General features: G+C 38.8%; 1 protein-coding gene across 1 annotated transcript; it reads right to left on the bottom strand.

Annotated features, from left to right (window-relative positions):
- Positions 1 to 487: 487 nt before the first annotated feature.
- LOC117300681 lies at positions 488 to 20,272 on the bottom strand. The gene is made up of 13 exons (XM_033784407.1): positions 20,104 to 20,272; positions 18,494 to 18,599; positions 17,048 to 17,147; positions 15,516 to 16,518; positions 15,071 to 15,240; positions 13,103 to 13,233; positions 12,627 to 12,758; positions 10,395 to 12,092; positions 7,286 to 7,649; positions 6,379 to 6,531; positions 5,428 to 5,523; positions 4,526 to 4,641; positions 488 to 3,755 (listed from the first exon to the last, which is right to left on the bottom strand). Exons 1-13 carry the CDS (start codon positions 20,195 to 20,197, stop codon positions 3,674 to 3,676), a joined length of 4,245 nt encoding a protein of 1,414 aa, XP_033640298.1. The 5' UTR covers positions 20,198 to 20,272; the 3' UTR covers positions 488 to 3,673.
- Positions 20,273 to 24,865: the final 4,593 nt, after the last annotated feature.

The following is a 24,865-nucleotide window of genomic DNA, read 5'->3' as shown; positions in this document are numbered from 1 at the left end:
GTGGTTTGTGAAATCGAGCACTGGTCATTGGGCCGGCCATGCCAACAACAATCCTCATAATCTTTCTCATCTCCCTGGGGAGTATACAGCCATGGCACCCCGAAGGCTTTTTTCTAAACACTGTTGTATGAACCTCTTCCCTTGCAGCTGACCATTTACAATAAATACCCATGGGTGAAGGGCAGAAATTTTATTATAGTAAAGCATCTTGCTCGAAGACACAAGTGTCACAACCGAGATTCAATCCCATACCCTATTGACTTAACCACAAAACTCAAGTCCGATACACTACACCACTAAGCATTGAAAGAACCAGACTTTTGTTTTCATTCAATCCTCCGTTTGGTTACATTGAAATGAAATGGGATGATTGGACGATATTAAAATCAAAGTCTCACAGGCGTGTGACTTGTTTGAGTCACCCTTCTGCCAAATGGCATTTAAAATTGTAAATTTGTAAAAATAAAACGATTCAAAGATATGAAACTACATTTATTTAACATCTGTTTTCTTTTTATTTACGTGCATCACCATCAAGGTTTTACAAAACTATTTAAAAGTAACTTTGTATAGAAATAAAATCAATATAAAAATAAGTACATTTTAAACATCACCACACAGACAAATTTGGCTTGATTGAAACATGTACTGTAATTACAACAGGTTAAGGGATTGACAACAAGAAATAAGTACTTGACCAGAAAAAGATCCCATGCACACACAGGACATCAAGTATTCGGACTGATAATGAAATCATTTCAATATCGGACATCCATGTACTATATGTACCAAAGTGATTCTTTAGGTAAAAAAAAAAGATGACTTTAAATGTTTGGATTGGGTTGTTTGTTAAACTAATAATAGACTTCACCAATATTTTTTTTACATACACATTTAATACCTAGACCAATCCTTTAAGAATTTCCAACAAAAGCAAAATGTCCTCTAAACACCAATTTTTAGACCTTAGCACTTATGACTTCATGGTTTAATAACAGTTTTGCGAAAGAATGGAAAAGACTTTGTCTCTGCTCAACAGTCAGAAAGAAAGGCCATATACATGTACCCTGTTCCCTCACTTAAATGCAGTAAACAAACCGTGCGTCAAATGACAGGAACACTGGTACGGGGGTGTATTTGTAGAATGAAGTCAAATAAGCAAAACATGTTGTGATATTTCAACATACATGTAGGTTTCTTATTTACATTGCATATACATTACATCGTTTGTGCAGCAATTGTGATTTAGTACAATGGCTGACATACATGTATGGTGTAGATTTCAAAATTGTCATAATAATGATGGAAAAGTTAACACTTTGAATCATAATAACCACATAAATTCCAGAGTTGAAAAATATCAACTTATTGAACAAGTTTTGAGATGCGCCCCCAGTATTAGTGTTATCTTCCATTGATCTGTGTACAAATTTTGCCTGCACACATGGTAGACAGTCCATGATCTGTTGCTCTTTTGTAATAAACCTGATGTCACAGGTTATATGGACATGCATGTATATGTAATGGTTATTTAGAACCTAGAAGTGTCAAATCCTATATACATCTAAATTTGTCTCTTGTAAAAACAATTATGAAAACTTTGCGGAGTACAAGGGCTGACCTACAAGTATTTGGTTAAGGCTTTTGTACCCATGATAGTGCATTTAAAATAAAAAATTGCTTGTTTTTCTGAGGGCTAAAAAAAACAACAACAAAAACTTAAGTACCTGTAGGAAGGATATCATGCATGTACAAAGTGATATGTATAACTTCTTGCATGTCTTGAGTAGAGCATTTGGGAGCGCCAGGGATAAATTGTGTGGTGTAAGAAGATGAATGTATTACCAGATATGTGATAGTTGTTGCCGACAAAAAAAAGTTAAAAACTAGGACTCAAATTTGTCAAGCTTCGGTGAAACATCGAGGTAGAAATAGATTTCCACCTTTTGGTAACCAATAAAGTCAAGATTTCACAGAGCATTATTAGTAACATTGTCTCCAGAGTACTAGAGTACAAACGTAGGTCAAAGAACATATTTTTCTTAAAATGTGAACAAAATAACGATTGGCTTAATAAATCTGAAATTTGGTTGTTATACTAAAACATTTCCTCAAAGAAGTTGAGCCTCTTCTCCCGCAACTACTTGAGATCAACCTCCTAGGCATTGTGTTCTCTTTTAATTTTCTCAATTTGTTAAAGTAAAAATATAAAAAGCAAGATATGGACTTATGCTAATTGGAAAAAAAAAACATGTACAACAACGAAATAACAAGTAAAGCAAGATTAAAGGACATCGATTGAAGATAAACAAAAATAAAGGGCATTTTGGTTCAAAGCTATTCATGGAATGTTATCAATAGGCAAGAAGGATTTATGTGTTCTTTCCAAATCAGATCAAATAAAAAACCTGAACGAGTTTTTATTAGTTCCTAAAAGGGTTTTTGAAAATAATTTGAGACAAGCATGATACTTGAAGGAGTCAAGACGACTGCCCCCAAATCCTTCACCAATTCCTTGATTGTGCCTCTTGAAAAATTTAAGTGGCAACTTCAAGAAGGTGCCCTTTACTATAAAAAAAAAAATGCCCTTGCCCTCACAGGAACAGAGTATAGGGCCTGCATACAAATGCGTTCGTTATTGTAATAATACATTTCAATCACAAGTTTTAAAAAGTTTTTAAAGACACAATTGTGCGAACATGCATCGGACACCATTTTAGTAAGCGGCAACTTGAAATGCAACCATAGATCAATGAGTATTGCTATCAATCATTGTCAACGCTACAACAATGATTTTATTACCAAAATGGCGCCCATGCCATGCCTCACGTTCTAGCAAAAGATAAAGCCCAAGCTACTCATCTTACGGCTTACAGTGCTACTGAAATCTCATGAAAACTTAACAACTAGCGCACAGTTTTATTCAACCTACCTTGTACAGTTCTGCCTTATTTTGCCAGAACATACGTAGGCCTATCACATGGACTAAAGCTTTTCTTTGTCTGTTATTATATTTATAGCTTTTGTACAAAGAGGGTTTGAAAAAGGCAACCATTTTACAATTTCAATTTTCAATGCACTGGTGATTTTTCTACCCCACTCCCAGTCCTCCCTGAACTTACACGTACACACACATTTAGCTGTGAGACCAGAACAAGAAAGTACTGTTAAAATCCTATCTACAACAAATTCATCCCACATTGCTGTGCGTTACATTGTTCTTTGAAAGGTTAAAAAGTGACATCCACTTCAAAGGGTCTCTGGGCATATTATGGCCGACCCTAACCAGAATTAGTATCTGAGTAACATAAACAAAACCAAAAGAGACATCTATAATACAAAGGCCTTGGCTTGGACTTTAGACTACCACTGTCCATTATTCGCTCATGGTGCTCAAACAGATTGGACAGAACCGGGATCTCAAAGAGGGACGAGGTGACTTCACACCCTAAGAATAACCAACAAAGAGAAAACCATCCATTCCACCAGAATTAAGAGTATAAAAAAAAACAGCGTAGAAAAGCAGCGCATTTTTGGTTTATATTCCAGGGTCTCTAAGAGGGTCTACATATAGGTGTCTTCATGTCTTAAGAATAACCAACAAGGAGACAACAATCACTTCCATCAAGATTGCGACTAAAAAAATGTTTTAGAAAAGTAGCGCATGTTTGGTTTATATTCCAGCAGTTGAACACTGCTCCAGGATGGATACATCTGAGCTATCAAAAAGCTCCATCTCTATCCGGTCACCATCTCTGTTAAAACAAAACAGAAAACCGACAAATAAAAAACGACGGACGGAAATAGAGTGTGTATAAGTCTTGCAAGGTTTTCAATATTGTGGGGAACTTTGGGGTAAAAACATGTACATCACATTATATACTGCAAGACCAAAATTGGTAACCAGTCTGAAAGTTTAAAGATGTTAATAAAAACTTGCAAAATCTATACAGGGGCATAAGCCATATAAAAAAAAAAAGTTGTGACTATAATATATTATAATACATTCAATAAGAAGGCATGAAAATTATTCCTGAAAAAAAGTGTAAGTATAAAACCGAGTACAAAGGCTGACCTACACATGGTGTATGCTTTAACTAAACATTTTCAGACTATTTTCTCATCATTTTTCATATTTTTCCCCCACTCGTAACAATATAAATAATTCCTACTTTTATTAATTTATTCATACATGGTTCATTCAAAAATTTAAAATTCGAGGCATCAGTCAAATTGCAAGTAAATTTTCAATAAAATAAAAAGAAAATTACAGCAAGGACAATGGAATATTAGCAACAAGAGCTTCATAAGGTTAGAATGAACTATAAATAAAAGCAACCATGTGGGTACAACAACATGTAAGTGTAAAATCTCTTTTGGGAGAAGTGTTGGGTGTGGTCTCGACTTTGCAAACAGTATACTCTGCTCGTCTTCAGAAGAAAATAAGCTTCATGCATAAAACAGATTAATTTTTCAAAACTGAACACCAGTGCAATATTTCACCTTTGACCCCAAACCCACTCACCTTGAGACAACTTCAGCTAGGAGACTTTTCCCCAGAGCAAGTTGGCAAAACATCTGGAGGGCCGTCTTATCATCATGAGCCACTTGCTCACACTGCGATAACTTACAATGAATAACCTGAAGAGACAAAACAACCATTTTATCAATAACTGTTGTATACATAGACTGGGCCCCTGTCTTTATCCACAGGTACCTGCAACTCAGATCCAGTGATTCCATTGGATACAATGATACCATTGGATAAACATGCACATCCAGTGACATGAGCTTTCCATACATTCCCAAACAGTGTACACTCCTATCACGTCCCCCATAGAATTTGACTGCGTATCTCTATGTGAAATGAATGTAGGTCAAAGGTGCATGTACACGCTGGCTGGAGACCAGTCTCTGGCGTTATTCAAGAGCCTCAGTGTGACGTCAGATGTTCAGGCTATTGTATACATGGATGTGTTTTCTCAGGTTTTACCCAGAAGTACATTTTTTTACCACCCCTCAAAAAAAATTTGTTAACAAAATTTATAATTGAGATAAATTTTATTAAAACGAGAAGTAAAAACCATATACATAGAACGCCCCAGATTAGAGTAGGGGTTTTAAAACAAAAGATAAATGTATGTAAGCAGGCTTTACACTCCGTTTTCACGCTTTGCGCCTATAGTCTGACAGTTCAGTTTTTTTTACATTCTAGCACTATATCTATCCCAAAAGCCTTTAAGCACGGGAGACCCTTGCTAAGCAAAATTAGGTTACCAGCCAGCATACAATACAGCCAGCATACAATACAGTCACCATTACTGCGACTGGTGCCCTACTCATTTCTTGCTCAGCAAAGACATTCACAAAACAGCTTTATGAAATTGCGCCCTGAGCAGGACCCAATGAATCGTTGGTTGAATTTACCTGGAACGGAAGCTGCAGAAACTTTTCTGCCAGCGGTCTGAGGGAGGTTATTGTTGCACTCTCAGTGTCCCCATGGTCAAGTAAAAAGCACTTCACCTGTAAGCAATACAAAATATCAAAGAATTAGAATGTAGTCGTGATATTGTTATTTTTATCTTGGCATTGTTATTGTTACCTTTAGTCTTAGTATCTCACATATATATATATATTTTTTTTTCATATTGTTTTTTTATTATAATTAATGTAGGCCTATATGCTTATAACATAAATTTATAATATATATTTGTACACTACAGTCGAACATTTGTTTCTTTTCCCATCTGTAACTTATTTAACTTTGTAATGTTTGCTTCAATTTTTTTCCAAAGATGTTTCTATTTTTATTTTTAACTATGTACTAGGCTATATGAATATTTTTAATTGTGTATTATCCTTTCCTGTAATTGGCGGCTCGACAGCTGTTAGTTTGGTCAATAATTATATAATAACCTTTATGTCAAGAGTATACATTTACACACAAAAGCTTGAAGTCTGCATTTGCATTTGTTTTCCTAAATAAGAGGGAACTTCAAGAATCAGGATTCAAAATAATCATTGTCATGAAAACAAGCATGAAATTTGTCTTCCTTGTTTGTGTACACAAAAAATATGAACACCTAATAGTAAAAGCATAACAACAATAGAAAACAAGAATAAACGTTTAAAAAAATGACAGAAATATTGGGCTACATGTAGCTCGCTGGCACACTAATCAAGAGTTGGTTTGGAACACAAATAAGCATGATACATTTTGAATTTTCTTGCTCACCATGTTGTTGGGCAATAGGTTTATGTGTAAATGCTGCGTCGCCTAAATGCCCACTTCACTGCAAAACAAACAGTGACATTGACCACCAGTATCTGCAATAAATTGGATCTGCAATCAATTGGACCAAGCACTTAAGACGTTACCTGCTCATCCTCTACTGACGTAACTTGTACCCGGAGCCATTCCCTGTTGAACTCTGCAGCGTAGCACACTCCTACCTCTGGTGGCTCAGTCAGTACCCACGTACTGCACTGGTAGAATGATCGCATCGCTTCCTCCATGATTATCATTTGCTCCTGTTGTACCAGAGAAATAAATTTAATCAACACAAAATGGCAAAAACAGAATACTGCTTAGCAAATTGCTAAGCAAAATAAGGAGTGGGGCACCAGTTGCAACAATGTAAACTTCATTAAATTTTGAAAGGCACAAAACACATGTAACTAACTTAAGGTCGTGTTTGAATTAGCAGCTACAGCTACGGCTACAGTTAGATTTCCGCGTAATCATGCGTTGAGGTATAGGACATCCTTTTAGCTACCCCGTCAGCAACAGCCGTAGAAAAAGCTGTATCCACAAATTCCGATACGGCCTAAAGCCCGGTTCGTACACTTCTTGCGAATGCGAATGCGAAGCGAATTTGACGTCACACCCTCCTTTCGCAGCGATATTCCAAGTGAGTTGAGCAAAGTTGAACTGCTGCGAATTATTCTTTGCGAATTTGTGACGTCAACATTCGTGTCGCATTCGCATTCGCAGGAAGTATGAACCAAGCTTTAGACATGTAAAGAGAAGATTGATCTCATTTATCTTTACGGCTGTACGGGTGTTAAAATACTTCATTACTAAATAGAAATGAAGGTATTTTATCAGACCCAAATCAACATTTTGATCACAATATTACTTACCCCAGTCATTAGTTTACTGGCCTGATATACTGGCCTCAGGCCCGTGGGCCAGTGTAAAATTTTAGCACTGATGATGATGTCACTACAATGGTGTAAGGGGGGGGGGTGGGGTCAACAGTTTGATAAATGCATGAATTCTTACCGAATAGTCATCTCCAATAAGAATGGCGTAGAAGTCCGACAAACTCTTGATATACGCTACATACAGATCCCATTCCTTCTCCTCGGGTAGCACCAGACTGGGCACACCGGGTGCATCAATGGTCGAGTAACTCCCCTCATAGCTGGGCTCGCTGGATGAACCAAGCGTTTCTGAAGTAGGTGAACTGTACCCTTCCTCGCACGGTTCCCCGAGTGTACTGGGTGAATCCGCTGAGGATGGTCTGCTACCGGGTGCCACTGTGGAGGGCGGTCTACTGCTAGGCTCACTGAGGGAACTAGGTACCCCTAAAGTGGGCGAGCTGTACCCCTCACTGGGCGTATCCTCTTCAGGCAATCTGGGTGAACTGATTATTAAGTTGGGAAAGAAAGTTGGCATTAGAATAATCAGCTTAATGTTCAACAAACATTCCACCACTTTACATGATCACCGCATCAATTGGCAAACTGCACCTGCAAGTACCGTACAGGAGTAATCCAAAAACTGGTACACATACGTGCACAAGACATGTTTGTAGGAGATCCGGGTACTTAGCCTCAACTTTAGGTTCTAGTGTGGAGTGTTATTTGCCTGTTGGTACTAAACATTATTATGAACTTTGTAAAGAATTGATGCTGTACAAAAATGACAGAACTTGTGCCGATTAGGTCAAAGTCAAACATGGATAATTAAAAAATGAGTTAAATACATGCTCGTGTTATTTAAAAACTCTCCTACTCTTGCTAATGTTTCCAGTTAACTGACCATTCAAAACCACTGAAGCTGCACAGGTTGTGTATGGGTGTCACTGCTGAGCACATAACTAACTGTTGGTACACATGTATACTTCAGGTCTGGACATTTCATCTTTGAGAGGGCAAGGAATTTTGTTCTTGTACTTTTTCAACGTAGACTATTGCTTTGGTTCTGTCAATGCAATCTTCCTGAGAGACCCAGATCTGAAAAGGGGACTCGACTCACCTGTCGAAGCAAGGGCAAGGCCATCTTTATTTTGCAGAGGGGACCTCAATGGAAAGTGCACCAAGGCCAAGACCAGGGCCCAATTTCATAGAGCTGCTTAAGCAAAAAATTTGCTTAAGCACGAAAATAGCTCGCTTATTTTACACGTTACTGGCCCAAACTTTATGCCATATACATTGCTTGTGACTGGTATTTAGCTGTTGTTTACTTAGCATAACAATTGAGTGGAGTCTTGGCCGGTAATCTGATTTTACTAAGCAAGGATGTTTTGCTTAAGCAAAATTTTGTGCTTAAGCAGCTCTATGAAATTGGGCCCTGGCCCAGACGAGGGCAACAAAAGCCTTCAGGCGTCCATTCATGTCATCAGGCCTGTACTGTGTACATTAACTAAATGATCAGAATGCAGGCTGTCATATACGTATCATTCAAAACTCATCTGAAAACATATGTTTTGGAAACAATAGCCTTCAAACTTTTGGTTGTCTTGTGTCATTGTGTATTAGCAGAGTTCTTGTTTTTTTGCACCAGGAGTGTCATCATTGACAGACATGACGCACTAGAAATGTTCAACATTATTTATTATTATTATTTAAAACCACAGTGGATGGTATTAAATGGTCAGAAATAAGGAGGGTTAATTAACTTTACACAGTCAGAAACAAATATGAAATTCATGCATTTTTCAGGTCTACATGTACAGTGTAATTTATGGCTCTGCTTACCAAAGATTTCTGTGCTTAAAGGCAGTGGACACTATTGGTAATTACTCAAAATAGTTATTAGCATAATAACTTTTTTGGTAGCGAATGGGGATAGGTTGACTTGACAGTATAAAACATTGTGAGTACTCTGAAGTACTGTAGTTTTAGAGAAAGAAGTAATTGTCCACGAATTTGATTTTGAGACCTCAGATTTAGAAATTGAGGTCTCGAAATCAGGCATCTGAAAGGATACAACTTCGTGTGACAAGGGTGTTTTTTTCTTTCATTATTATCTCGCAACTTCAACGACCAATTGAGCTCAAATTTGTACAGTTTTGATATTTTATGCATATGTTGAGATACACCAAGTGAAAAGACTGGTCTTTGAAAATTACCAATAGTGTCCAGTGTCTTTAAACAGTTACTGCCTACATAATTATGTGCTTAAAAGGAAACCATAAGCATACATTTTGCAGTAAGCAGAGCAACAATGAAATTCTGCTCTGCTCACAGAGGTCAAGTTCAAGTCTCCGTATAAATCATCAAGTTGATGTCTCCCTCGAGTCCGCGATGTGAGCAGGCATTTGTAAAAATGTCAATCCTGTCTTTACAATAATGTTAGTTTTCCTGTGAAAAAAATAACATGATTACATGATATACAACAGTGAGTGATTTCTAATGATTGTTATTTCATCTTGCTAAAACAAACATAAACATAAACCGAATATAAAACACATTTGGCCAGCCTGGTACATTTTTCCGCTCAAGTGTAGTCACAGAGCCTGTGCCAAAATGAACCAATGACAAATCACACATAAAAACCTAAATGATGACAAGCATGCATGGAAACACAACTGCATGGTAAGTTAACTTTGCCAGAAAAAAATGGAAAAAGGTGTTAACAAAAGCATGCAAACAATGAAGGGATGAAGGGGACAGGCAAGTTCAAGCTGGGAGCAACACAGAGAGCTTGAAAGCCTATTATTTTCTGTCTTACACCAAAGTGAAAAGCCCTAACTTCTTCCAGAGGTGCTCATCTAAAACAGCTCTCAAATCATTATTCTTATAAATTCAAATTGAGGTTAGTTAAGTTCTGCTGTTGCAGATATTAGGTTCGCAGCAGTGTTTACCTTGTTATAGAGCAAGGAGTATGAACGAGCCTTTCCAGCTTAACACCAAAACTCCTTGAAATGTTACCAAGAGCCTTCCTCACTCCAACAAAATTCAATGCAACATGTAACTCAACCAGCTTTATCTGGTTATGGTAACAAAGTACATGTGTATGCCTGACATGTTCAAAACGAACAGTTTCCTAGTGCAGTCCTCAGTCCAACAAAACATGCTGTTGGATTTTGATTGGTTTGGGGGTGGTTAGCGTTTAACAAGTGAAATTAAAAACAGAAATGCTGGTATAAGTGCGGATGGCTAACCTGTTTGACCTGTACTGAGGATCAACTTGCCATCTTGTGTAACCACGCCCATGCGAAGGCTGCCTGGTTGGACCAATTACGGGTTTCATTTCAGCAGAGTCCACCATATTGGGTGGTGGTGACAACTGTCCATTCTGGGGAAGTGCTGGTGGGAGATAAGCTTGTGTCTGTAGTCCAGTTACTGATCCAGCTTCAACCTTCACACTCACTACTTGTTCATCCTGTACAAGTACTTCATCAAAAACAGTGGCTGCTGGCTCCGATTTTACCTCTAGCTTCTCCTCGTCAGAATCAAGACTCAAATCCATCAGAGACTCTTGAAGGATGGCATTCTTTCCCTTCGCCGCCTGTTCCTGGAGTTCACTCTTTACTCGTAAGAACTCTCCCTGCTTCTTGAGCAGATCTTCAAGAGCTGCCTTCCTCGCTTCAGTCTTTGTGCCGCCCCTCCCGATTCCGACGAACGCCCCTGCCATGAAGCACACACTAACGAGTGGGTCTTCTTTAGTTCCCATGTGCTTGACAGTCTCGTAGATGGCGGTTTTACCAAATGTTACTTTGAGAGCCTGCCGAACCTCCTGATCTGTTGCTCTCCGAGATTCTGGTGCCAATGGATTCTCAAATGATTTGTATGTTTTGGCGAGTGGAAATGTGGCACTTGACGTTGGTTCTGACAGACCACGTTGATTTACTTCATCTGAACAACTTATATGATTAATGGTTTCTTCTTCTACATGTATGTCAAAGTCACTCTTCCCTTCAACAGCAGGAGTTGCTCTACGATGGTCCGGCTTTCCGGAATTCAACACACAAAATTTGTCTTCACTTCTGGTCGAGGAAAAAATGCCACGTGGATGATTTTGCAGATCTCCTGTTGGACCAAACCTCTTCAACCTCATCATCAGTTTTTCATTTTGTAGTCGGGCTTTCTCATCCTGGACAGTCTCTTTGCTTCTGTTGATGCCATCCACCTGAGAGATCTGGATCTGAAATGGGCATTTGTGCCCACTGCTGAAGCAGCTGCAGAAGCCTCCAACATGCTCAACTCTCAAGTACAGCTTCTCCTCATCTGAAATATCTTCTATTGGACCAAACCTCTTCAGCCTCCTCAACAGTTTTTCATTTTGTTCTTGGGCTTTCTCGTCGTAGGCTTTGGCTCTTTCCATGCAATCTTCAGGAGAGACTGGGATCTGAAATGGACAAGTGCCACGCCCGCCAAAGCAACTGCAGAAGCCTTTAACATGCTCCTCTCTTAGGAACAGATTCTCACTACCTTTTAGATCGTCTGCTGGACCAAACCTTCTCAACCTCTTCATGATTTTTTCATTTTGAAGCTGGGTTTCATAATCATGGTCTGTGGTACTTTGGACGCACTCATCTGGAGAGACCTGCGGGGTATTGCCTAGGTCGCTAGGAGCCACGTTCCACTGCTGAAGGATTTCACCCGCTGCAGCTTGCTTAGCGGTACCTATGGTTAGCCCATGTGCTGTGGCAACATCTGTGCCTGCAGTGCAGATCACGCACACTGCAGACTTTCCAGGTTGCTTCGTGGAGTCTACGTAGAACTCTACTGGCAAGTTTTGTCTCTTACACACATTCCTTAGAATGAGCGCAATGTCAAGGTTTGCTCCAAAGAGGTTTCCTGAATGGACTGGCTTAGTGTGATCAAAGGGCTTGGTTGATGTGTTTCCATGGAGACAACTGGGTTAGGATATATAATTACAGACACGGCACTGATCTAAACAAACTACTACAGCACACAAAATGAAACACAATGCCTAGATCTTGAGAACCCATTTCCAGTTCTAAACAAACACACAATACTTGACAGTGTGAATCTTGAACGTGTTTGTGATGCTCTTTGAAAAATCAAGATATTTAACAACAAAGCTTTAAACAAAGGGCAGAATCTTAGTTTGTTCATTGAAACTAAAAATGTACCCCACCAAATGCCAGACAAATGCAAAGCTCACACAATTCATGAATACAAGAAATAAAGGCGAGATTTTCATGCATTATTCATTAATTATTTGCATAATACTTGAAATCGTTTGCAGATGCAGTATGACTGTGTTTAAATGCATTAAACATTTTGCTGTTTGCATTACGAAAATGAGCCAATGATGATACACATTATTTGATTATGCATAATTTGAATTTGCTTACAGGAATATTTTGCATCGTGCATATTCATTTGTAAACGTGCATTATTCATGACTCTTTCAAATGACTGACCTTTGTGGGGTTCCGTTTCCAGTCTGGTTCCCGTGCTCTGCATTGTTTTTCTGTCCTGACCTGCCATGTGTAACTGGCGTGACAGTTGGGGCTCCAGTTAGTTTAGGATACAGGATGTCACTGTTGGCGATGCTGGTAAAGACACAAACAAATATCAACAAAATATGGATTAGTTGAAAAAACGGGGGTTTTAGAAATAATACACGTTGGCTGTAGTGTCAAGACCAATATGGTGCTGACTAAACCGCCTTTGCACTGGGGTTGGTTGACTCACACAACAAATGCATAACATAGCATTTAACAATTAAATTAACATGGATATTAGATGAGTCACAAAAATGATTGTTGTCTCAGTTAGACACACATATAGTACCAAATACATGAAAAATTGCCATAGTACAGAGCGGATTGAGAGATTGATACATACTCACATGAAACAAGAAAAGCCAAACAACTTTAACAAATAATTTGCATACCTTTCTTTCTCAAGCAGACTGAGCTTATTCATTTGCTCGATGATGTCAGTATCCAGAGGCTGACCAAACTCTTTCAGATGCCTGTCACACAGAGCACTTGCCCACAAACCATTTGGCTTTTCACCAAGTACCTAGTCATAATAACATACACAATAGTCACATAGCTAGATAAGAAATATAAATAGATTATGGATTATTTGAAAATACAAAAAAGGAAATCACTTATCAGAAGTGCTTTCTTCTCTACTAGCCAGGCTTGAGATTGACGATACCTAGGGCCACTGATTTTCCGTTTCAGAAAAGTGCAAATTCCGTTTGGCAAAAACATGAATTCCGTTTCAGGCACAAAAAATTCTGTTTCATGTTTTTTTAATTAGATAAAAGGTTGTTTAATACCCAGGGACACACTTATAAAAATCAATTTGAGATAAGTTGCACTGTTGACTTCGTAAAATGTTCATTTGAACTGACAAATTTCAAAAAAATACTTTTTTTTATAATTGTGGATTATTTTGTATACTGCTGTTCTAAAAAGGTTGCACTGTGACTGCAGTATCAATGCACATGATGTGATAGACTTGATTCCAAGTCTAAAACTGCAGTTGATTCTCTGCATCAGCCACATTGTAGGCTAATGACAGGAGCGTATCCACAAGAGGGCGCTGTTTCAGCATGATCAAAGACTTGGAAACAAGTCTATGGACGTGACCATTCTCCATCCACAAACAAAATGTCAGCCATTTTGTTTTCGCTTTGGCGACAGAATGTTGACAGTTTACGGTTTTATTTTAGACCTTTCCGAGATGAAAAAACATTGTATGTGTTCTTATAGATCATAGGTAAGCTAGTTTGTGTATGATTGTTGGTAAAAGAGAGGGAGAAAATGCAATTTGGGTGAACAAAAAATGTTTAAAACGAGCCGCGAATAATGCCCTTCGCTTAACCATGTTAACAACGTGTGTACATCATGTGTGTAAACATTGAGGATGGTGTGAAGTAGAACAGAATGATCCACGGTTACGATCTCGTACTTTTTAATGGTCTGATTTCTGATGCCTTTTTAGTTTAACAAAAAGAATCTTAATAAAGAATGCAATTTCAATAGTTTTGGCGTCAAGAAAAAAAAAATAAATAAAAAATCAAATTTTCTGAAATCCCGTTTTCCGTTTCAAAGGGCGGATTCCGCGAATTCCGTCCGTTTTCCGCGATCGCGGAAAATCAGTGGCCCTAGATACCCAAGCCTACATCCCTGTAGGACTGTAAAAGGGGTAACCCTTGTTTCAGCCCAACGAGTAGGTGGCAATGGACCCTGGAAAATTAGTCAGGCCTTGTGTGTCTAGCGACTTGTGTGTCTAGCGACTTGTGTGTCCAGCGACTTGCATAAACAAATAAAAAAAAATCAAAACAAACACACAGCAGATAGCACTTAATCATACCGAAGGCCTCTCAAAGCGTTCACTACTTTTTCCTAGCCGTCACACGTCTGTGTGTAGGGGTAGTTTACATACATACTTCAAGGACAGGTGCTTTTCTTTAAAATGCCCTGTTCATACCATTTTCCAATACAAACACTTTTGGGTTAAAGGCAGTGGACACTATTGGTAATTACTCAAAGTAGTTAATAGCGTAAAACCTTTATTGTTGACGAGTAATGGGGAGAGGTTGGTGGTATAAAACATTATGAGAAATGGCTCCCCCTGAAGTGCCTTAGTTTTTAAGAAAGAACCAATTTTCCAAGAATTTGATTTTCGAGACCTTAAATAAGAAAATGCACACAAATTCGTGTGACAAGGGTATTTTTTCTTTCATTATTATCTCGCAAGTTCGAAGACCGATTGAGCTCAAATTTTCACAGGTTTGTTATTTTATGCATATGTTGAGATACACCAACTGTAAAGGCTAAGTCTTTGACAATTACCAATAGTGTCCACTGCTTTTAAATGTTTTTGGTTATTTGTTTACTCTTACAGTTTGAATCCAGCTGTATGTTTCATTGGCTGTTTCAGAGAGAACATTATTTGTTGACGTTGACGACGGTTGCTGTGCAATGCTGGGTGGTGATTGGTCAAAGTTTGGTGTTGGGTCATAATTTGGTGATGGGTCAGAGTTCAATGAAGACTCCCGGGTATTATGGAAACCTGCATGAATCAAAGATTTAAAAAAAATATTTCAAATATCATTTAAGAGGAGGTAAAGCCTACCTTTGACTATTGAACTATTTAGCATAAAAACTTACTTGGTAAGAAATACTGACCCTCTTGATAATGAAACCACTTTGAGAAACACTCTCTTTCTAAGGAATGTGTTTTTTGAGGGAGGGATTTAAAAATATTTCAATCTGAGAAAAGTTTCATGCATGAGACGTTTCTCAAACATTTTTCACAAATTCAGAAGTTCAAAACTACCAGCTTACCTTCATTTATAGTACCTGTTGGGGACACTAATCTCTTGAAGCGAGGCGGTACCTCAAAGTTAGACGACCACTCCGGTTTACTGGGTTTTCCTGGTCTCCCATTTGGCTTCTGGGGTGACACCTCAGTTTGACGATAACCATTGTTGGAGACGGTGACATGAATGTTATTGTGAACGGGTTTGGATGCTTGACTGTTCACTTGGCGAGCCCCATCATTGGGGATGGTCACATGAATGTTCTCATGGATTGGTTTAGAGGAGGAGGAGAGACCGTTTGTAGCACTCCAGTCATCGGCTGGCTTCCAAGTCGATGACTGAGTTGTGCCTACTGTCGTTGTTTTGGCAGGTTGTTGACTTTTCTTGGAGCCAAGTTTACCAGACCAGGGACCAGGGTTGGGTAGCTGAGTAGTTGCTGTTGGTACAAGTGGCTTGGTATCTCCTTCGGCGGCTGTGGGTTTTTGAGCTGCTGTCGGTCTGGACTCTTGGGCTGCCGTTGGTCTGAACTGTTGGGGTTCTGTCGATCTAGAATGTTGGTATCCTGCTGGTCTAGACTGTTGCGCTGCTGTGGGTCTAGACTGTTGGGATCCTGTCGGTCTAGACTGTTGCCCTGCTGTGGGTCTAGACTGTTGGGATGCGGTTGGTCTAGAGTGTTGGGATGCGGTTGGTCTAGACTGTTGGAATGCTGTCGGTCTAGACTGTTGGGATGCGGTTGGTCGAGCCTGTTGGGTGTACATTAGGGGTTTAGGTGCTGTTGTCTCTTTCGGTCTGATCGGGTTGTATTTGACCGTCTGTGTTTGATGAGTGTACGCTGGTTTGGACGTGTGATTATATCGGACTGGCTTTGGTTGCTGTGCTGCTGCCGGTTTGAATGACGTGTTGTACCTCCCTGACCTCCCTGTTTTAGGCACAAAGCGACTGGTGTAGAGCTTGCCAGCGGGCCGAGCCTTGGACATGGCGTACGTTGGATGAGCATAGGACCTTCCAGGTTTGGACCTTATCCCTCGCTAAATTTGAGAAATAAAACAAAAAAGTAATTATCATCACATTATTAAGACTGGCACAAAAATCAAACAATAACCATAATTTTATACACCTTTTTTTTTTGCTTATATAATACGGTGTGTTAGCACTGTATAATCGGTACTTTCCAGAGCTTTCTATTAAATAACTTGGGTGAGAATGGAACCCACCACCTTTGCAATTCTGGAGCAGTGTTTTACCAACTTGAAACCAACGGACTTGTGGTGCATTGTTGGTACATCCTAAAGTCGAAAGTAATTATGGAGTGAGAATGCCCTCTGGTGATACATGTAATCAAGTACCATATACCTGTACCATATATGCTCTAACAGCCAGGCTTTATATGGATTATACCAAAGCCTGCACCGACATCATATCGTATAGAGTAGCCCTGCTTCAGCCCAAGGAATTGGTGGTAACGACCCCCTGGAAAAATAGTTGAATGTAGCCCATACCAATTTTGGGACTTGTGTGTATGAAGATTTGCATGATTTTTGTTTCTCCAAATCTTACCCCTCTGGACTTCTTGCCTTTCTGTCTGCTGACGAGGCTAGCGATATGCTTGGTCGTCTCGTCAGCAACCGCCGCACACATCATCTCCCCAGTTGGACCCCTGCACGAGAAAAAAATTAGAATTATTTTGTGAAGAATTATCTACAACAGCTGGACCCAATAAGCCACGTGCAAGTTACGTAGATTTGAATAATGTCTGGTACAATGACTTGCTTAGTAGCGATGCACCGCTTTCATTTGAATTCTTCTCAGACTATCGAGACAGTTGCTACACCACGTGATTAGGGGCAAGCTTTTGCGTAGTTGTGTAAGATACGGTGAACACCCATACACAATTCTGAATGGATGTGTATGACACAATGGTACCAGGGTTTGCTCATCCTGGAGGTTGCAATACAAAAGCAAACCCCTAATCACAAGGCGAAGCAACTGTCCCGATAGTCTGAGGAATGCAAATGTAAAGGGTGCATTGTCAATAAGCAAGTCATTGTACCAGACATTATTCAAATTTAACTTGCAAATGGCTCATTCCATGGCACCACTTACATGTGTAAAGGCACTGGACACCTTCGATAATTGTCACAGACCAGTATTCCCACTTGGTGTATCCCAAAAATATGTTTAAAATAATAAACCAGGGAAAATTTGGGCTACATTAGACATCAAAATTGCAAGAGAATAATGAAAGAATAATGAAACACCCTTGCATTCTTTTAGTACTTTCGTGGGCATAATAAAAGGCTTCAGCTGAAGTCTTTTATTATTTGAGTGAGAAATAACCTCTTTCTCAAAAACTATGTTACTTCAGGGTTTTCTAACAATTTACTATTATCAGCTCTCCATTGCTCGTTACCATTTAAGTTTTATGCTATCAATTATTTTTGAGTCCAGTGCCTTGAAATGGTTTGGTACTTTTCGTCAACACAAAACACAAAACTTCCACAGATTTACATTAAAGACACTGGACACTATTGGTAATTGTCAAAGACCAGTCTTCTCACTTGGTGTATCTCAACATAAAAATAACAAACCTGTGAAAAATTGAGCTTGATTGGTCGTCGGAGTTGCAAAATAACTACATGTTTATGAAAGACACCCTTATCACACCAAGTTGTGTGCTTTCAGATGTTTGATTTTGAGACCTCAAGTTCTAACGCTGAGGACCTCAAGTTCTAACGCTGAGGTCTCAAACTCTAATTCTTTCTCTAATACTACATGTACATCACTTCAGAGCTGGAGCCGTTTCTCAGAATGTTTTACACTATCAACCTCTCTACACATTACTCATTACCAAGTGAGGTTTATGCTTATAACTGTTTTGAGTAATTACCAATAGTGTCCACTGCCATTAAAATTTACTTCGGTGTATAAGGTAAAACCAAATTAACATTCTTTATCCCTGATGCAAATTCAACAACTATTATAAAAAACTCTTGTTCATCTTACCGTCTGATGGAAACTACAGCCGGGATGGACTTCAGATAAGCCTCAAGCGAAGGGAACCCAAACTCTTTAAAAGGTATGGTCTCACCCAGTAATGCTTGATACTCTCCTGTACAAAAAGTAAAACAATAAAACTTGTATTTGTTACATTAATGCAGCCTTCATGGTAGTGCAATAAGTTACTTCTTTTAAAAACTTCATTCATAAAAACCTACGACAGTTTATCCATTCTGATTGGTCGAGAGGGCATCACATGGGGGTGTTAGGCCTATAATGGAGAATATAACACCAGTAAAAAGTGTTGAAACATGGGCGTGACATGCAAGCTTGCACCTGTGCTTATAAGCTAGTTTCTTCATTCCTTTTGGTCGAGAGCAACGGCCGGGACAGTTGTGCCACATCACGCGATACGTGCGATGCCCACATCATTCCCTTTTAAGGAGTTGTTTACCCGAGGGCTGTTGAGGGCCTTACCATTTCATAGCTGGAGGAGTGTTGTGTTGAAAGAAATCATTGAACAATTATAATTATTGCATTTTCTTTTAATTTTAGACAACAAGTGTTGATGTTTTTTTTAACGAAAAGGTATAAATACGTTTTCGGTCATAAATTTATGAATCAGACCAGGTGGACTTCAGAGCTGACCCCCTCAGACCAAGTTGACTTCAGACCTACTTTTTTTAAATATTGATTAAGGGAATCAAGGTGTGTTGAATCGATTTTCAACTAGTAATTTTTAAACCCACCGAGGCCTGGTTCTTAATAATTTACCTTGACTTCGCCTTGGTAAAATTATCAAGAACCAGGCCTTGGCGGGTTTAAACCACTAGTTAAAAACCTCTTCACCACACATTGATGCCCTTATGTAGGTCTGAAGTCAACTTGGTCTGAAGTCCACTCGGTCTGCAGTTAACTTGGTTCGAAGTCTACAGGTACATTTTTAGCTAGCCCCGGCCCGGGCATAAATAAACTAAACAGGGGCCCTGCCACCATAAACATGACAAATTTGAAGAAAAAAAAAAGGAAAAAAAGGAATATCTAAATCTAATTCTAATGAAACTTGAAAAGAATGAAAGTAAATTAGATATCCAATTATTTCCTAACGAATGAAAAGGTGGCTGAGGACTATGTGGATATTGCCCTGAGTTACCATATTCTTCCTACCAACCACGGAGGAGAAATCTACCTCCATCCATGCACCAAGGAAGTGCCGAATACGCTGGACTCCCTCCGCTTTTTGTAAGTTAAGTAAGTAAGGCAGTTTTAATAGGGAGTCCGGCGTATTTATTTTTGGCCCATTTATTATTTTGACAATGACACAACTATTTATTAATGGAATAATAATGGGGCTAATTTATAGCCTATCACCCTCCCATCAAACCGTAATTAAGTACGTAATCAGTGAGTAATGTTAAGAAAGTAGTAGAAAATGGACGTGCCACCACGACAACAACGCAATGCCACTTTACACCACTCATCAGCTCAGGCTAGGCAGCCATGGGCCGCTGCGCTAGGCTGCACATGTGTGTGTGAAGGCATGCATGGTGCTTTGGTGGTGCTGGTGGTTAAAACGCAAACAACTTCACGTAAATCATCATCATCATAAACATTACCTTGCAAGCGATTCAGTGCAACTCCTGCCTTTTCCGTGATCAACACGGACCGTAGATTGCGGTTGACACTCTCTTTCTTCGAAGCCGAAGCCATGATTACGGTATTTCACTACAAATTTTCGGTCAGAACTCTATGTGAGTGACGATCTTGAGCATGCACAGGCAAGAATATTTCTCATCTATCATAAAAGGGGGAATCACACACAAACCTGCAACAAACGAGTTTATGAACATTGAACGGAATGCGCACGGAGAGAGCAAGCATTTTCGTTAATGCGCGCAATGAGGGCGCCCTATAAATCAAGTGACTTTCTGGTTGGTCGTTTGGCTTCGTTTTCGGGCTAGAAAGGTCTAAGACTTTTGCAATTTATTACCAAAACTGCCAATGTCATTGTAATTTCAACAGATCATTTAATAGTTCGAATAAAACAAAAAAAACTGTAACAGGTAAATGTTGTTTTTGAGACAAAGAAGCAAATTTCCGTCTAAACCATGGAGCTCCATGAAAAAAACCATGGAGGTAGGAATACAGACAGTCACAGCAACAAGCGCGTTTGCAAGAGGGCAGTTTAATTGCGCATTCACTCTTTCGCGCCACTTACAACCTCGTTGCCATTAGGTTCTATCTCAGAATATTGATGCTCACCCGAGTCAATAAAGATAAAATAAAAATTGTGACGTAGAGAATTATTGCACATTGCAGGGAAAGTCCCCTACTTGTAAACTGCTACGCAATAAATTAAAATCTAAAAAACTAAAAGTTGCACTCGAATTTCAGATTTTAAATTGAAGATAACTTTACGAACCAGCAGGTTATTAATTGTGTAAAGAATTGTGGTTTAATCTAAATAGAGCAAATGTTGTTTTTGAGACAAAGAAGCAAATTTCCGTCTAAACCATGGAGCTCCATGAAAAAAACCATGGATGTAGCAATACAGACAGTCACAGCAACAAGCGCGTTTGCAAGAGGGCAGTTTAATTGCGCATTCACTCTTTCGCGCCACTTACAACCTCGTTGCCATTAGGTTCTATCTCAGAATATTGATGCTCACCCGAGTCAATAAAGATAAAATTAATAAAAATTGTGACGTAGAGAATTATTGCACATTGCAGGGAAAGTCCCCTACTTGTAAACTGCTACGCAATAAATTAAAATCTAAAAAACTAAAAGTTGCACTCGAATTTCAGATTTTAAATTGAAGATAACTTTACGAACCAGCAGGTTATTAATTGTGTAAAGAATTGTGGTTTAATCTAAATAGAGCAAATGTTGTTTTTGAGACAAAGAAGCAAATTTCCGTCTAAACCATGGAGCTCCATGAAACAAACCATGGAGGTAGGAATACAGACAGTCACAGCAACAAGCGCGTTTGCAAGAGGGCAGTTTAATTGCGCATTCACTCTTTCGCGCCACTTACAACCTCGTTGCCATTAGGTTCTATCTCAGAATATTGATGCTCACCCGAGTCAATAAAGATAATTAAAAATTGTGACGTAGAGAATTATTGCACATTGCAGGGAAAGTCCCCTACTTGTAAACTGCTACGCAATAAATTAAAATCTAAAAAACTAAAAGTTGCACTCGAATTTCAGATTTTAAATTGAAGATAACTTTACGAACCAGCAGGTTATTAATTGTGTAAAGAATTGTGGTTTAATCTAAATAGAGCATCGATACTCTTCATTATGCATCTGCTTATTACCGAAAGCAAACAAGCGTATACAGATTTTCACAGATTGGTAATAAATTGTGTATTCACGGTTGGACAAACCAAGTGAGAATAATGGTCTTTGAAAATAACACATTTTTGTGCCCCAGACAGTTTCTCTACTCCTATTGGTGGAGAGCGCGTCACGTGTGGGTGTTAACCTTTTATGACCAGCTGGGCTGTATAACAAGCTGGCTCCCGCGTGTCGGTTGGTGTTTTTGCTCATTAAAGTCTTTGAACAGAGCATTCTCAAACGGAAATTTCTAGAAGTGCAACACAAGTCAGGAAAAGCATTTTTTAAAGATTGATGTAAAAATCACACAAGAAAAGTTGTGTTTAAAAACTAGGCATGTGAGTAACTATCCATGAAAATAGAGGAAAAGATAAAACAGGAATGACAATATTCCTATACTTTCGTGCACAAAAAGTGAAGAAAATTAGCAATAAATAAAAATCCCCCAGAATCAGCTGAAAAGAGGAACTCTCACATGCCTGAAAAACAATGCCCGCAAGCCAGTCCGTTTCTTTACATTTGACACAAATCATTTTAGCCAGTTTAGTGCACTTGCGCTGCTGATACTCTGCAATATAGGCGGGAAAAAACCAATGGGTGAAAACACTCATACACACTACCCCCCCCCCCCCCGCCCAAAAGAAAAAAAGGAAAAACCAGTTCTACTCTTTCCGATTTACACTTTGAAAGGAGATTTTAAAGGAACACGTTGCCTTGGATCGGTCGGGTTGGTCTTTGAAAAGCGTTTGAAACCGTTTGTTGTGAAATGCATATGGTTAGATAGATAATTTAAAAATAGAATATAATGAACCACACAAACATGCCTCGGAATTTCACGGTTTTCCTTTCATGTCGCGAAGAAACACTGTCGGCCATTTATGGGAGTCAACACTTCCATAAATGGCCGACCGTGTTAGTCGATGATATAAAAGGAAACCAAGCAATTAAGAGGGATTTGTGTAGATCATTGTATTCTATTTTTACAACATCTTTCTAACCATAATTTGTTTATGCATTTTATAGCAAACGGTTACAAACGCTTTCTATAGACCAACTCGTCCGATCCAAGGCAACGTGTTCCTTTAATCAGTCGAAGAGGGTTGGGATAGAAGGCTGGGAAAGATGAGTGGGGAATGATAGGTGAGGAGGAATTGTGAAGGTAGAGGGGAGAGTATGGTAGGAAGAACACATATATTGAGTTTTAGCCGTAATAACCTTGTCATTTGGCCTAAGGTGCAAAAGCAAAGGCTTCTGGGAGATCCCAAGATCAGTCCACAAACCAAGTTTTGAGTTGATATTATGACAAGTACTTCATCATTTTCTTTTAGCCATAATGACCATTGTAAAGTTTTGCCTATTGTCCAACATCGCAGGACCTCTAGCCTAGGATGGAGGGGGTCGGGGGTCCCAAGACCGATCCACAAACAAAGACCAATCTACAAACCAAGTTCGGATACTGCTCAGACAACATTTCTTTTGTTTTAGACATAATGACTAAAAGTTTGGATTAAAGGGTCCAAATAAGCTTCTTGTGATCCCAAGACCGATCCACAAACAAAGACCAATCCACAAACAAAGTTTGGAATTAATATGACAAGTACTTCTCAAGATATTGCTCAGACAACATTTCCTGCTTTAGCCATATTGACCATTTTGTGTGTGCCTATAGTCCAACATCGGCAGACCTATGGGGTATAGGGGGGATCCAAGACCGATCTACAAACAAAGACCAATCCACAAACCAAGTTTGGAGTTGGTATGACAATTACTTCTCGAGATATTGCACAGACACTATTTCCTTTGTTATTGAACAACAATACTCACCACAGTTTTTATTAAATGAGTTTGAGCTTTTAAAACAGAATAATACACAAATAATTTGTTAAATAAGATTGAAACAAAACTAAAACTCGTGGACAACGATACTATTTGAGCTTAACTTTTGTAAATCAAAACACCGTGGTCGAAACCACAATGACATCGGCATTGCATTTCGAGTATGCCCAAGACTTACAGTCTATGTCTTTTCATATTATACACGATCACTTCAAGTGCATTCTTAAAGGCAGTGGACACTGTTGGTAATTACTCAAAATAATTATTAGCATTAGACCTTTCTTGATTACACGTAATGGGGAGAGGTTGACAGTATAAAACATTGTGAGAAACAGCTCCCTCTGAAGCATCTGAAAGCACACAACCTCGTGTAACAAGGGTGTTTTTTCTTTCATTATTATCTTGCAACTTCGACGACCATTTGAGCTCAACTTTTCACAGGTTTGTTTATGCATATGTTGAGATACACCAAGTGAGAAGTCTGGTCTTTGACAATTACCAATAGTGTCCAGTGTCTTTAAACAGCATATTTCAATCTATAAAAAGAGGATGTTTTAAACTTTCTGTGGTATTTATGAATTCCCCACAAAAAAATACTTGGCTAAGTTTACTTCGAGCTTGACTCAATAGTCGTGTATTTTTAAACAAACAGTAACTAGGGAGAAAACAATAAAATTAATACAAAACGACTTAAAACGTTACCCTTTATAGTGTTTGAAATGGCAGCTTAAGTATTGAAGCCCTATCGACTTGTTTAGTATCCATCTTAAAATAAGGTAAACAAAATTTCACAGCGAGCAACTTTTTGTTACTATATTTGATATCCCTATTTGGTAAAACTGTGTTTTTGCGCAGTGAGACACTGATTAGAACTTTTATTTAATTGTTTAGGATTTTTATATATTTTTATTTGAAAAAATAGTAATCATAATGTACTCGTTTAACTTTCTGAACAAAAAACCATCAGATGCTAATTCCAGTCCAGTTGATATTTTGATGAATTATACCACGTTTATATCAAACTACGCAATACACAGCAATGACTTAAAGGCAGTGGACACTATTGGTAATTACTCAAAATAATTATCAGCCAAAAAACTCTATTGGTAATGAGTAATGGGGAGAGGTTGATTGTGAGAAACAGCTCCCTCTGAAGTGCCATAGTTTTGGAGAAAGAAGTATTTTTCCACGAATTTTATTTCGA

This window comes from Asterias rubens, chromosome 16, assembly GCF_902459465.1.
Source record: "Asterias rubens chromosome 16, eAstRub1.3, whole genome shotgun sequence".
Lineage (NCBI taxonomy): Eukaryota > Metazoa > Echinodermata > Asteroidea > Forcipulatida > Asteriidae > Asterias > Asterias rubens.
This window is presented reverse-complemented; position numbering and strand designations above follow the sequence as displayed.

Bases quoted from the DNA above. Each gene is read 5' to 3' on its own strand.
- LOC117300681 (XM_033784407.1), bottom strand. From the start codon at position 20,197: ATGGCTTCGGCTTCGAAGAAAGAGAGTGTCAACCGCAATCTACGGTCC. The intron at 13,234-15,070 runs GTAAGAGTAAAC...TATTATGACTAG, and splicing joins CATACAGCTGGATTCAAACT to GTACTTGGTGAAAAGCCAAA. The intron at 12,093-12,626 runs GTCAGTCATTTG...ATCCTAACCCAG, and splicing joins GGAAACGGAACCCCACAAAG to TTGTCTCCATGGAAACACAT.